Here is a 15,562-nt window from a genome sequence, read left to right as displayed (position 1 = left end):
GTCTTCTCCAGGATAAACATACCCAACTGCTCCTGATAAGACTTGATTTCCAGGCCCCTTATCATCTGGGTCACCCTCCTCTGCACATGGGTAGCCATCAGGCTTAAGAAGATTCACTACCTCTGCACTGGACCACATGCGCGCGCACACACACACACAATCTCTCAGGCCAGAACCTATTCAGAAGGCCAAGATGTAGGGAGGTTGAAAGCCTGGGCTATAAATAAGCCAAAATTCTCTTTCCACCTGCCAAGTTAGCATTTGCTGGCTTCCGCCTTGCCAGAGACCAAAGCCATGCTGGTTTCAAGGACAAGGTGTTGGGGGGCGGGACATGTGAGAGAGGAGTCCACAGAGTGCGGTGATGGAAAACAAGGCTAGCTGCAGCGCCATCAACTTAAGGAGGGGGGGGAGTGGAAACAGAGAAGCCTCTGCTGCAACCTGAAGGAGAGAGTGAAGGTTGAGAAACTGGCATTGCTTTGAGGAGGACAGACTCTCTTTGCCATGCAGAACAAAGTCCCTCTAATGAGGACACTGACTGGTCCTGCATTTTATGTTCACTGGGGACAAACCAAAATGGTCATAAGGATGGAGCAACTCTCTTATGAGGAAACACTGCAGTGTTTGAGACTTTTTACTTTAGAGAAAAGGCAAGCAAGAGACGATTTGATAGTCTATAAAACAATGCATGCCATAGAGACACTGGACAAAGAAATGTCCCGCCCAGCCCCCTTTCTCTCTCTCTCCTCTCCTCTCATTAACAATGGGAGTCACAGACATCCTAAGAAAGTGAATGTTAGAAGGTCCAGGACAGATAAAAGGAAGTTCCCTCATGCGGTGCATAGCTGACCTATGGAACTCACTCCCGCAGGAGGCAATGAGGGCCAGCAACCAGGAAGGCTTTAGAAGAGCACTGGACAAATTCATGGAGAATTCTATCAACAGCTACTAGCCATGATAGCTATGCTCTGCCGTAACGCTTCTGAATACCAGCTGCTGGAAACCGCAGGAGGAGAGAGGGCTCCTGTGCTCAGGTTCTGCTTCAGCGTTTTCCACAGGCACTTAGGGAAGCTCACAAGCTGAACCTGAACATGCCAGCACTCTCCCGTTCTTATTCCCGGAAACTGGTATTCTGAGGCTTAACGACCTCTGGATGTAGGATATAAGAGCACTGCTGGATCAGGCCACAGACCCATCAAGTTCAGCATCCTGTTCTCAGAGGGGCCAAGCAGAAGCCTATTATGGGGAGCTCACAAGCAGGACCTAAGTGCCTCCGGCAGTGGAGGTAGCACACATCCATCACAGCTTGCAGCCGTACCCAGCCTTATCCTTCATGAATTTGCCCGATCCTCTCTTAAAGCTGTCTAAGTTCACTTTGATCTGTCAAAAGAAGACGACAGACCCCACACCAGCAGCAGCTAAGGTTCATTCCGGTAAGTCGTGCTGCGGTCATAATGGGACAGAGCCACACTCAATCATAAGGAGCAACATGGTTCCCATGACACATCCTCGCAGGTTAGTCAATGAGCATTATGACGAGGGAGCCCAGAGCCACGGCGCTGGTTGACTGGAAAGGCTAGGGAGAGATCTTCCCCACCCAGGACATGGCTCTTCTTATCGGCACAGCCAGGAACAGCAATCAATGGCAGATGGTGCACCTGTCACACTTGGCTTGAGGGCATGAGGAGTGTGGCTTCCTGTTGTTCCCCTGACCTTGCCGAGGGCAAAGGGGGCACCAGCCTAACAGGAACCGCCATGCAACTTGCTTACAAAGCAGTCAAGAACTCTACTGCAGAACAACTGTGAAAAGGGGATAATTTACACCGCACGGGTCTTGCCCGGCACTGCGCAAAGAGAGATATATTTTCATTTGTCATTATTTTCAGAGACAAAAAAGAGGCCTCTCTGCATCAGAGACAGAGGGGGTTTTTTTCAACCCAAGGGTCACATCCCCTCCTAGTCTAAGTTTCTGAGGGTCACAAGCCAATGGTGGGCGGGGCCAACAGTAAAAGTGGGTGGAGCAACAAATGCTTTGGGGGGTTTTGTATTTTTTTCCAAAGTAATCCAGCAGTGTATAAGTCTTACAAAATGAATAAAATAGATTTATTTATTTCATAAAATGTATGCACTGCTTGATTCCAAGGCACCTGCCTGAAATCAACAGGCAGGGAGTTCCAAAGTGTAGATGCTGGATTGACAAATAAATAAATAAATGGTCATTTGTTTTAAACCGTTTTTTAATGCTATATTTTAAATTGTTGTGACCCACTCCTGAGATGCTAGGGTGAAGCACAGGTAGTAAGTGAAAAATTGTTGTAATCAGGTGCTTAGATTTGCAGTGCTGGCACTGAAGAAAAATTCTGGAGCGAGAAGCTATGTTTTTATTCATTGTTTTTAGCTATTCAGTTAAAATGTTAGGAGAAAAACATTTCTTCCAAAGCAAGAGAGAGACAGAGAGAACTGGATTAAATATAGAGGGTCATGGGGAGAAGAGTGGAACAGTATACCGTGCGGTTATTCTGCATTTTTCTGTCGTTTCTTTTTTCCATTCCCACCTAGCCTCCCAATTAGTGGTGAACTGACTGAAGGGGGATGGGTTTTCTCTCTCTAGCCACCCTCTTCTTCCAAACTTTTAAGCATAAAGGAAAAGAGACAGCAGCAGGCCAGAGGGGTGGGTGAGAGAGAAAATCACAGAGTCCATTTATGACTCAAAGCTACCAGCCCAATTGCCTTTAGCCTCTTATTTTGGGAACATAATGGATTGTGATTCATTTGGTATGCTTAAAAAAGCGCAAGGTGAGGAGATGATAGCTAAAGAACTTGCCTGCCATTTCAAAGGTTGGGGTTTTTTAATGACTTATGTTCCCCTGCAGAAGTCGCTCCTACTTGTTCTAATTTCAGTGTTGCAAGAAGTATGCATCTGAATACCTCCTGCAGACAGGCGGCTTGCATTGTCCTGATTAAACAAGTCCTAGTGGGCTTGTCCAAGACCCACTTGCATGCTCACCTATGGCAAGTGCTGACTGTCTCCAGGGAACCAGGAACAGAGGCTTTTCTTATTGGCACAAGAGATTAGCTCCTCCCACTGTGCCCTCTCTTTGGGCTTATTGGAGCACTGAAGACCACGCAGACAAGCGTGGCTGGAGAAAAGAGTTTTAAGAATATAAGAAAAGGAAAAGGCTGATGGCCAATCTAGTCCAGCATTCTGTTCTCACAGATGCTTGTGGGAAACTCACATGCACGATTCAACCACAAGAGCAAGCTCCCCTCCTTCTGTGTTTCCCAGCAGCTGATTTTCAGAAGCATTGCAGACTCCAAATTTGAGGCAGAGCATAACATGTGGCTGGTAGCCATCAAAAGCCCTCTGTTAAATCCCCGTCTAAGGCCAGCCATGTTGGTGGCCATCCCTGCCTACTGAGGGAGGGAGTTCCACAGTTTAACTATGGTGCTGTGTGAATAAGCCCCTTCTTTCATCTGTCCTGAACCTTCCAACATTCAGATTCATTAGGTGTCCACAAGTTCTAGCATTTATAAGGGGGGGGGGGACTTTCTTTCCACTTTCTCCATGCCACACATCATTTTATGAGCTTTTATCATGTTGTTTCGTACTTGCCTTTTATCTAAAGTAACATCCCAAATGCTGGAAGCTTTCCCTACAGTTAAGTCACCCTATACCCACTATTTTGGTTGCCCTTTTCTGAGCCCTTTCCAACTCTTGCAATATCCTATTTGAGGAGAGGCAAATGCTCCCTTTACCTGCCACACAGAGAGCTTCCTTCAATTCAAAAAAGTCACCTTGACAGAAACTTTCCCCTCCTGGGCCCCAGCATCATCTTATACTGGGCTCCTTCCATTTCTCTTTCCCAGCCTTTTCCTCTAATTTTATTGCTTGCCCTTGCAATGTGCCCAGTGGCGCTGAGCAAGGGAAGCAGAGAGTTTGAGAAACCAGAGTAGGTGTTCTCTTACATGCAAACACCTCTCACAGTGCCTAGCAGACTATTTTTACAACGCTGAAAGAAGTCAACAGGAAGGGAGAATGTCCGGATGTCACTGAAGATGGGCAGTCTCAGCTTAAACTGGCAAGAGCAGGCATTTTCCAGAATATGCCTGCCAGTTATGAACAAAGGAAGCTGCCAAGTCAGACCACTGGGCTCATCTAGCTCAGTGCTGTCTACACTGACTGGCAGCTGCTCTTCCAGCCCTACCCAGAGATGCCAGGGACTGAACCTTTGGACCTTCTCAATGCAAGGCAGATGCACTCTGCTGAACAACAGCCGTTCAGCTAAAAACAAAGCAAGATTCTAGTCCTCATCATCAGTTCTGAATAAATAGGAACACAGAAAGCTGCATAAACAGAATCAGAACATTGGAGCCCATCTAGCTCAGTAGTGTGCTCACTGACTGGCAGCTGCTTTCAGGCAGGGGGTCTTTCCCTGGCCCTGCCTAGAGATGCCACCGAGCTATGGATGTAGGAATAGAATCAACCAACTTACCTTCATGTTTATTTATTAAGTTTGACCTCTGTTTCTTTCACTGAGATATGAAAAGGGAGAAGCAGAATACCTGGGGCAGGCCCCTTTTCCCTTTTCCCCCCAAGGGAAGCCTAGACTGCTCCGCCTTGTGGCTTTCCTTCCACCAGCCTACTAGCGTGATTTGATTCCAAAGGATAACTGAGGCCCTCCGAACTGCTGCATTAGGAATTCTTGCTTGCTGCTGCTGGTACCGTTTGCACTCTCTCTCCCCCCACCTTATCGCCACATTCATTTACTACATCTTTTATTATTTCATTATCTGCTGGGCTCCTGGCAAGCCGCCTTGGGAGATGCACTTGCACAAAATGGCAGGCTAGAAATATTTTTTAATAATTTAAAGCAAAAGCCCTCCAGGCTGCCAGCTTCAATGCAGGAAAGGTACACCGTAAATCAACTACCAGACAACTCTGGATGCAGACGCCCATCTCTCTCTCTCTCTTTCGCCAGCATCGACCGTGGGGTGCACATTTGACTGGCCAAATATTTCACCGGCAGACCTATCCACCCTTGAACCAAGAACATAGAAGTTTATGTGATCAGTTTTGCGCAGAGCATTTCCTAAATATCTGCACAGGGATTTTACTTCTTAAATAAAATGCATCAAGCAGTCTAGCATAACAGGCTCTAGCATGGGCTCACAAGACATTAAATATGCATATATATATATTTTTTAAGTGGAGAGTTGGGGGGAGAAACGCAGAGTAAAAGTGATAGCAGCGTGTTTACATGAAGGTCACAGTTCACAGATTTATAGAATCATAGAGCTGGAAAGGATGTCAAGGGTCATCTAGTCCAACTCTCTGCAATGCAAGAATCTCAACTAAAGCACCCAAGACAGATGACCATCCAACCTCTGCTTAAAAACCTCCAAGGAATGAGGGTCTACCATCTTTTGAGGGAGCCATTCCAATTTCCAACAACTGTTACCGTCAGAAATTTCATCCTAATGTTTAATCAGAATCTCCTTTCCTGTACCTTGAAGCCATTGGTTTGGTCCTAACCTCCAGAGCAGAAGGAAACAAACCTGCTCCATCTTCCATGTGACAGCCCTTTGGATATTTGAGATGGCTACCATATCTCTTCTTAGTCACCTCTTATCCATGTTAAACATACCCAACTCCCTTAATCATTCCTCATAAGAGTTGGTTTCCACACCCTTGAACATCTTCGTTTGCCTTCTCTGCACACGTTCCAGCTTGTCAATAGCTTTCTTAAATTATGGTACCCAGAACTGTACATAGTACTCCAGGTGTGGTCCGATGAAGGCAGAATAGAACGGTACTATTACTTCCTTTGATCTGGACACTAGATCCTTTTCAAATGTACTACTAGTAAGCCAGGTGTTCCCCATCTTATATTTGGTGCAGCTGGTTCTTCTTGCCAAAGTGCAAAACCTTTCATTTGTCCCTATTGAAATTCGTTTTGTTAGTCTGGGCTCAGTTCTCCAATCTGTTAAGGTCATCTTGAATCCCAATGCTGTCTTCTGCGGCATTAGCTACCTCTCCCAGCTTGGTGTCACCTGCAAATTGGATGAGCATCCACCCAATTCCTTCATCCAATACACTTTTGTCCAGGATGATGAGGAATCCTTAGTGAACGCTCTCTGGATTCAGTCAGTCAACCAGCTACAAATCCACCTAACAGTTACCTCACCCAGCCCACAGTTTACCAGCTTGTCAACAAGAATATTATGTGGCACTTTGTCAAAAGCCTTACTGAAATCAGGATACACTACACCCACAGCATACCCCTGATCCACCAAGCTTGTAACTCTATAACAAAAGAAATATGATTAATCTGGCATGACTTATTTTTAAGAAACCCATGCTGGGTCTTAGTAATCACAGCATCTCTTTATAAGCACTCACAGACTGACTGGTGAATTATATGTTCTATGACATTTCCTGGTATCAATGTCAAGCTCACTGGTAGGTAGCTACATGGGTCTCCTTCCCTTTTTTTGAAGTTGGGGACATTTGCTCACCTCTAGTCCTCTTGGTCTTCACCTGGTTTCCAAGAATTCTCAAATATTATAGACAGAGGCTCTGAGAGTACATCTGCAAGCTCCTTTAGTACCCTTGGGTATAGGCCTTGCATATTTGAGCCAAGTGTTCCCTTAACACCTCTTTTCCTACCTTGGGCTGCAGCTCCATCTTCACATTCCTTTTTCTGTTATCATAAGGTTGGACACTATTGCTTTTGGGTGAAGACAGAAGCAATGTAGGCACTGAGCAGTTCTGCCTGTCACCCAATTGCATTTCTCCATCTTCACCACGCAGAGGACCTACTATTTGCTTATTCTTCTTGCTTTAAACATAGCCAAATACACCTTTTTTATTATTCTTAAGCTCTCTTGCAAGCCTGAGCTCATTCTGAGCTTTGGCCCATCTGACCTTCTCCCTGCAGCTACTGGCTACTCCTGTATACTCCTCCTCCATGAATTCCCTGTTCTTCCATTTCTTGCACATGCCCTTCTTAAATCTCAGGTGATCTGGAAGCTCCTTATGCAGCCACACTGGTTTCTTTAGATGCCTCCCACTTTTTTTTCTTGTTGGAATTGTCTGCATTTGTGCCTTCATTATTTCACCTTTAAGAAACTCCTATCCATCTTGGACTCCCTTCTCTTTGAGTATTTCTGACCATGGGATCTCATCCAGCAGCTTGCTCCTTAAGCTTTTGAAATCAGCCTTATTAATGTCCAGAGGGCATGTCCAATTACACAGAGTTTTCCCTTGCCTCTGTAATCATGAAACCCAGGAGGTCATGATCACTTCCTCCCAAGTTTCCCAGTACTTCCACTTTGTCAATTAATTTCTTCCTGTTGATGAGGACCAGGTCCAAGATAGATGATCCCGTTGATACTTCTTCCACCTTCTGGGAAATTAAATTGTCAGCAAGGCAATGCAGGAATTAGTTGGACCTTATGTTCTTGGCAGAGTGAGTTCCAATAGGCTATCAGGAAAGTTGAAGTCTTCCATAACTACTATAGTTCTCCTTTTTAAATGTTTGGTAATCTGCTCTAGGAAGGCTTCATCCGAGTCTTCAGGTCCCACGCTGAGTTCCTGGCATCTCCGTTTAATTAATTAATAATAATAATAATAATAATAATAATAATAATAATAATGGCTCTAGTATCAGGAATGGGAAGGGCTCTCTCAGCCTGAGAAAGCAGCTGCTGGTCAGAAGAGGTAATCCTGAGCTAAAGAGACCAAGGGGCTGTCTTGACATAGGCAGCTTCATATGTCTGAATGTTGCATCAGTTAACACAGGCTTCCTAATAAATCTTAAAAAATAAAACAGATAACAGAAGTAACGATAGGAGCTAAAGATGGCAAACACTGTCTTGAGAGGCATGCCCCCTTCTCTCTAGTTCGGTGGTTCTCAAAGTGGGCTGCACTGCCACCTGGGCAGTGGGATTACCTAAGAGGCAAGGGGGCAGCAGGGGGTGCTGAAGGTGTAAATGACTATCAGATTTTGAAAAGCTGGGAACCACTGATTTTGCTGGATACAATCAATAGGTTTGAAGTCTCACTCGACAGTGAGAAAATCTGAATGCCCTTAAAAAAGATCAACAAAATGCCAGCATGAGGTGGGGGCAGGAAGGGACCAGACTTGTGTAGCTTCGCTCCCCACAACAGTTTTATGGGGAGTAGGAGCTCAATGGTAATGAACAGCTTACCCTTCCCATCTGTTGCAGAAGCCTCCTGCAAATGTCTTATTGACCTAGAAGAGAGAATTAAGGTGAATTGGTAAGGAGACACCATCTTATGAGTTGAAGTCAATAGATGCTCAGAAAAGAAAAAAATGGCACCACCAACCCACCAGAAGGAGGCACAGAGACTGCAATGGGCTTTATGCAAGTGAGGAGCATCCTCTGCTGGCTAGGAAAACTTGCTGCTACATTCCCTGGACCAGCCAGGCATGCAAGACAGACAAAGGCAGTTTTGAAACAAAACACACACACAGAGAGAGAGAATCTTTTAACGTATTAGGCTTAATCCATTTGGTATCAAAGGAATTAGAGACAGTTATCAAGGCAGAGTAAAAACAAGATGGTGGGTGGAGTAAGTATTACTTATTTAAAGCATTTGTACCCTGTTCTTCTTGAGCCCCAAAGATTCCCAGAGAGGCTTAACATGGCATCAATTCATACAAGACAGCCTCTGCCTGCAGGCTTACAATCTAAAGGCCGTGGCACAAGAGCAAAAAGGGACAGGGAAGGTAGAGGGAGAAAGAGACGAACTTCACATCACACTCACAATAGTTGCCCTTGCTGGTACTCACCATACAACTGGGAAGAGGATGGCCCCGCAGCAGAGCAAGTCGACCAGGAAAAGGATCTCTTTCCAGAGACCATACTCTGTTGTGCCTTCTTCTGTTGACTCAATGATGATGTAGGCTACGTTGGCCAGGACCTGGTTAGAAGGGCAGCAAGCAAGACATCAGTCACTTGAGCATCTGGAAACCCAAGCCTTATGAAGAACAGTTGAAGGAGTTGAGTATGTTTAGCCTGGAAAAGAGGAGACTGAGAGGAGATATGATGGCCATCTTCAAATATCAAAAGGGTGGTCACATGGAAGATGGAGCAAGCTTGTTTTCTCCTGCTCTGGAGGGTAGGACCCGTACCAATGAATTCAACTTACAAGAAAGGAGATTCTGACTAAACATCAGGAAGAACTTTCTGACAGAAAGAGCTGGTACACAGTGGGACAGGCTCCCTCTGGAGGTGGTGGGCTTCCCTTCCTTGGAGGTTTTTAAGCAGAGGTTGGATGGCCACCTGTCATGTATGATGGATTTGAGATTCCTACATTGTAGGGGGTCGGACTAGGCAACCATTGGGGTTCCATCCACCTCTAAGATTTTATTATTCTTGCCTTTGTTTCATGTAACATTCCTAAGAATCTGGGTTGGGGGTCAAAGATGACTTCATAAGCTCATCAAGGGTGTTCAAAGTTCTTAGTTCATAAGTGCAACAGAGCACACCCCTGCAGAGGAGGTCAAGGCCTCACCTGGAGTGGAATGACAATCATGAAGATCTTCTTGTCCTTGTCAGAAAGGATGTGCTTAATGAATGCCCAGCCTGTGCCAATGAGAGCAATGGTGATGAAGAGCAGAGCCCCCTTCAACCTGGTGAAAAAATAAATTAAGTGAAATTGGCATCAGAAAGGAGTAAATTCTTCCTTGAACAACTGTTTCAGAAGCTACATGCATGAAAACCAAGAAGAAAAAACCATGCCCATGTGACGTTGACAGTGCTCTACAGAGAAACTGATCAATCTTTATGTAAATGTCACAAGGGATTTCAAAAACATAAGTTATTTAATTTCTGTGCTTACACTCCAAGCCATCTCAACAGGAGAAAGCAATTTAGGAAAATTAATCAATTAACTAGCAAAATGTACACAAAGGCACATATCAGAAGCACAGGAGAACACCAACCATATCTGCTTAAGGGTTACAGAAACAGGGTTGTGTCCAGTGAGCTAATCTTACTCAGAGTAGGTGCACTGAAATTAATGAATGTGACCAACTTCGGCCCCTTAATTCCAATGGGTCTACCCTGAGTTAGACTAGCATTGGCAGCAACCCCAGAATATAAAACATAATAAGGTAATCAGAAATAATATTATGAGTGTATATAGAGCAGGTGGCTTTGGCCCTCCATACATTTTTGGACTACAACTCCCATCATCCCTGGCCAACACTGTTGCTGGGGCTGTTGAGAGATACGGTTCAGGAACATCTGGAGGGCCAGATGTTCCCCACACCCAATACAGGTGGAGGCGACAAAATAACTATTCTTGCACCTACAACGATTGGTACAGGCATCAAGCAGGACCAACTCGGGCTCCCCATGACCTATCATCTAAGGAGGTGAGGACCCACACACTCCCCTGGCCAGCCTCTGTGGAGGTGGCAAACCACATGGCGGACAGCATCATGGTCCACATACTTACAGGTGAGTGATGTAGTAGACGACAGCCCAGCCTTCGATGGGATAACCTTGAGAGGAGATGTAGTGGTAATCAATCTGGAGGGGGAAAGGGCAGGAGTGATGTCAAAAGTGTGCAGCCAGCCAATAATCAAGCAGTATATGAACCTTGTTAAATAAATATACCACCCAATGACTTGAAGATCTCACTGCCTTTTCTACATTTGAACGCACAGTTCATAATCATCAGTTTCATTTAAGACACAGTTTTTTTTCTTTGTTAGTTGCAACTTAAAAAACAAACAGTGGTTACTTACTGCATGGAAGACTAATGAGAGGGACTTGGTGAAAGGAAGAGCAGCCATCAGCCAGTGGATCTTGAACACATCAGCCCTGAAACAAAGACGAGAAGGAAAGTCAGAAGAGAATAGTCCTGCTGACACTCTCCTGACAGCAAAAAAACCCCCCAAAAAAAACTATAATACAAAAGGCGAGTTTGAATCAAAATACTGTAGCAACAGAGCCCACGGACATTTACTGCTTTTTATTAAAATATTGTTACCGTTTCCTGGCAATGAATATTTATAGTCATAGGTATGCGCAGCAGGAAATCATAATGAACACAGGACAGTTTTGACGCTCTCTCTCTTTCAGGACCAAAGTAAGGCACTTGTTTACAAGGATTTGAAAACCTATCTTGGTACAGCTACCTACGTGGAAATAGCCAATTTCTGGAAGAGCGAGGAAGGGTCTCTTTGGGGAGGTGGGCATGTGGAAACTGATGCTTGCTGAGGAGCCCTGAGACCTGAGGGTATCGGGTGGCATAAAAATTTAATAATGTAATTTAATAAATAATAATAATAAATGAAAGAGTGCAAAACAGCCCTGCTGGACCACGCTAGCAGCCCATCTAGTCCAGCATCCTGTTCTCACAGTGGCCACCCAGGAGCCCATGCAAAACCTGCAAGAAGGGCCTGAGCACAACAGCATCCTGCACATCTGTGATTTCCAGCAATTGCTATTCTGAAGCATTACTGCCTCCAACCATGGAGGCAGAGCATAGCTATCAGGGTTAGTGCACACTGACAGCCTTAGCCTCTTACACAGCAATGCAGGCTTGCTAGGGGCGAGACAGAACACGAGGCCTTTACAGGGGACTGGTGGCCAGTCACATCAACCCCGACCCTGGATTTCAGAGGGATATGTTGACTTGATTGACATATATCTAAGATGTATGAAACAGATCTCACATCTGAGCACCAACTGTTTAAAACTATGCATTGTGGAGTCAAGAGTATATACAGTGGTACCTCGGGTTAAGTACTTAATTCGTTCTGGAGGTCTGTTCTTAACCTGAAACTGTTCTTAACCTGAGGTACCACATTAGCTAATGGGGCTTCCCGCTGCCGCCGCCATGCGATTTCTGTTCTCATCCTGAAGCAAAGTTCTTAACCCGAGGTACTATTTCTGGGTTAGTGGAGTCAGTAACCTGAAGCGTCTGTAACCTGAAGTATATGTAACACAGGGTACCACTGTATACTCTTTTAAACTGATGGCTTTTATGTTTGCATTTATCTATTTGATTGCAGAAATTTGGCTCTCTGTGAATGAGTGGCTGCTTTGCTAAGGATCCCCACTTTACCTGCGTTTCCGAAGAGTGTGGATCCACACGGCTCCGAAGATGAAGAAGAAGAGGGCCATGGAGATGTAGAGCTTAGGGAGAGGGATCTCTCCTGCTGAGAGGTAGCTGCTTGGATTCTTCTCCATAATCTCAATCTGGAAGCAGACAAATCATTGCACTATTAGCTTCGTCATTTATTGAATGTGTATACACCACTCAACTGCCAAAGCTGCATCTAAGATGCTTGCAAGAATAAAACTCATTATTTAAAAAACTGGCATGTTTGATCAAAATAAACATTCACGCTATACAATGTTAATTGTTATCTCTGTTCAATCCTGTTTTCCCATCATTTTTCTTTAAGCCAATTCAAGAATCAATAAACTAGATGTTGACCACTAGTGATGAACCACGTGTTGTAGATATTACTGCGAATTTACAATGCTATGTTTGTGATGTACAAATGACATGAGAAGATTTGGTCTGTTTATTTCTATCATTTATTTTTTCCTACAATTCCTGTTTATAAAACCTAATAAAAAGTTATTCAAAAAATAAAATTAAAATAAGCACCAACAATTAAAACATGCAATAAAACAAGACAATTGTAAAAGGAAAAAACCGTGTGTAGCAATTAAAGCAGTTTTAAAAAGAGGTTCAAGCCAGGAAATTAGGAAAATTGAAAAGGAGATATCAGCATGGAGAATTCAGATCAGCAGAGGTTGCTCCATTTGGGTGAAGTGTCCACCACCCCACCAAACACTGTCTGCTCCCAGCCAGCCCCCACCTGCCTGCCATATTGATTAGCACCAGTCCAGAGGGTGACCCTAGTTGTCAGTTTTCTCCTCCTCCTTAGTCTGTTTTGCCCCTTGTAGAATTCAGAAGGGGTGATGAGGAGGAGAATAAAACCAGAATCGGTTGGCTCCGTCTGGTCTGGTTTTGGCTCCGTCAACCACCAACTCTGGCTGGCACGTCACTGGCTGTAGCTCCCTGCCTTCTACCCCACCAGTCCCAATGTACACTAACTGCTGCCAATTTAGATGGTGCACCTGAGATACCATGGGGCATTCCTAGCTAATAAATATTTTGGATGTCCTTCTCACACTCTCCGAAAGCAGTCCAGAACACCAGGAAGGAGCTGGGTGGGTGAGGAGTCTGGGTTCAAAGCAAAAAAAGAAAACTAAAGTCCAACTCACATCAAGAGTGAAGAGGAGCTGATCATTCTTCGGGACACATTTGTGAAAATACAGACTGTAGAGGCCTTCTTGGTTTTCTGAGCTGATGTTGAAGGAGAACTGAGAAGAAGAAAGGAAATGTCAACAATCTGCGCAAATGTTCATGAGTCATTCCACTTTAAAGTAGTCCAACTAAGGTAAACAACTGATTAAGAATTGGTGCCTGAGTTCGATTTTTTCCTCTGCTCTCTCTGTTCCTTTTCCCTTTTGTGTTATGGTTTTGTTTCCAAATTGTAAGCCTGTGGGCACCGATTGTATGTAGTAGGCCACAATGGGAGGCTTTTTGGCTGAGGAATGGGGTATAAATGCCCCGAATAAATAATAAATAGCCCCAACTCTAAAACCAACTTCTTGCTTTCAGCTCAGCATTATTAATTTTTATACCGCTTCCGGAAAAGAGAGAGGCTTCCAAGCAGCTTACGAAACTGAGTTACAAATCGATGAGTGCTCTCCCAAGTGATGCTATCGAAACAGAAGGACCAGGCTTTTAAGACAGAGATTGTTGTAAAAGAAATTATGGCTGACTCTGAAGATGGTTTGGAAACTTTAATTGGTGGGAGAGAGAGAAAAAGGAGGCAGCCCAGGTATTGGTGGAATCCAGAGAGATGGAATATGGAACACTGATTATGCACCAATGGCACTGGCTTCCTGTCCATTTCTCACCATCACTGATCTGTACACCACCTTTCCACAGTTAAAACAATACTAATGGCAGCTTAGCACACTGAAGAAGTTGAATAATTCACCTTAACAATCACAAAAATGTAACAATTTTTTTAAAAGACATAAACAATAAATGAAAACATCTCAACAAGTGGACACCAAAATCAAGCAACCCCCATGTAATTCATAACAATAAAGATACAAACAACTGTAATGTCATTAATGGCAAAAATGAAGCATTTCCAAAATCTCGGATTTCTGGGCCACAAGAAAGGCTTTTGAAGCAGATTTTGGTGATTGCTCAGGTTTAAGATGGAGAAAGTGGTTTTTTAGGCAACTTCCAGCAAAGCAGACACTCGCACACCCGACTTATGTTTCAGGAGCACTGACCTGGAATGAATAGCAACCATCTTTGCTCTGGATGGGATGTGTCTTCTCTGGCGGCAACTGGATCAAGGAGCAATTGAGACAAAGTCAAGCTATTGCCAATTCACTAGGAACAGGTTGAATTCATCAAAGAAAATGCTAACTGCAAACACACCCTCATCAGTGCAGCCTTAAAGATATGCAAAAAGTTGTTGTTAACTGAATTTGTATTTCACCCTTCCTCCCCAAGGATCCCAGGGTGGTAAACAGGCACACAATTTAAAATCAAAAACAAGCAAAAGTAGATCAAAACATTCTAAAAACAATTACAATCAAAAACATTGAAAAGGGAGTTAGTTAAAAACTTTCTAAAAGAAGTTACAGCTAAAAAGATTCTTCCATCCTCAGGGTTGCCAGGAACAGGGTTCCTCAGTTTGGGTAAACAGAGCTGTTATCAAACCTCCCCCCCCCCGAAATTGAATATTGACAGAGAGGCAGACACACCTCACTAGGGAGGGCATTACATGGGGGGGGGACACAAAAAAGGCCCTGCTGCTCCTGCCTTGTGAACAGCAGTCATATAAAGGCCATGTTACACAGCGCAACAGCATTAAAGTTCTGACCATCCCCAGAACTGTCCAATGCCAGGGATGGCAAACCTGTGTTTGTCACTAGGTTCAAACTCTCCTTCAACTCTATGATTCTGTGATTCATCCCTGTACTGGCTGCGCAAAAGATGCTGAACTCTCCTTAAATGGAGGGTTTTCAAACGGAGGTTGGGTTCCATCTGTCAGGGATTCTTTAGCTGTGATTCCTGCAATGCAGGGAGTTGGAATAGATGATTCCTGGGAGATTCCTTCCAGCTTCACAGTTCTATTATCCTATGACTCTTTTTAGATGATAATTTCAGTATTTGGCTCTCCTCTTTCCCCTTATGCTCTTCACGTTCTTTGGATGGTGTACTTGTTCTTACATTTTTGTTTTGTGTATGTCCGTTCTGTTCCTGGTTGCTACATATTCTATAGATTAATAATAATAATAATATTCAAAATAAGGCAACAGTCTCTTACCTGGAGTTCTGTCACATTTTGCTTGGATTGTGGTTGCTTAGGATCTAGAGGCATAAAACACACAAGCGTGAGAACAGGGACCTTGGTCATTTACATGGTGGTCTGCACTACTGAGACCATCAGTCCTATGTGCTCAGCGCTCTCAT

At 44.2% G+C, this 15,562-nt stretch overlaps 1 protein-coding gene across 2 annotated transcripts in view; it reads right to left on the bottom strand.

The window, feature by feature from the left end:
• GPR107 (G protein-coupled receptor 107) overlaps positions 1 to 15,562 on the bottom strand; it is a 49,286-nt gene that overhangs the window by 14,907 nt on the left and 18,817 nt on the right. For both annotated transcript variants that reach the window (XR_014543844.1, XM_083596430.1), the window contains exons 6-14: positions 15,417 to 15,460; positions 14,371 to 14,427; positions 13,279 to 13,377; positions 12,104 to 12,237; positions 10,779 to 10,854; positions 10,487 to 10,560; positions 9,539 to 9,656; positions 8,814 to 8,944; positions 8,209 to 8,252 (exon numbers count right to left, since the gene is read on the bottom strand). Coding sequence is in view for 1 of the 2 variants with exons in the window: in XM_083596430.1 (XP_083452556.1) it covers positions 8,209 to 8,252; positions 8,814 to 8,944; positions 9,539 to 9,656; positions 10,487 to 10,560; positions 10,779 to 10,854; positions 12,104 to 12,237; positions 13,279 to 13,377; positions 14,371 to 14,427; positions 15,417 to 15,460 (777 nt within the window). In the remaining variant the exon portion in view is untranslated. The remainder of the gene's footprint in view (positions 1 to 8,208; positions 8,253 to 8,813; positions 8,945 to 9,538; positions 9,657 to 10,486; positions 10,561 to 10,778; positions 10,855 to 12,103; positions 12,238 to 13,278; positions 13,378 to 14,370; positions 14,428 to 15,416; positions 15,461 to 15,562) is intronic.

This window comes from Podarcis filfolensis (assembly GCF_964270895.1).
Source record: "Podarcis filfolensis genome assembly, chromosome: Z".
In the NCBI taxonomy this organism is placed as follows: Eukaryota; Metazoa; Chordata; class Lepidosauria; order Squamata; family Lacertidae; genus Podarcis; species Podarcis filfolensis.
Note: the sequence above shows the minus strand (reverse complement) of the source record. Positions and strands in the feature narration are given on the sequence as shown.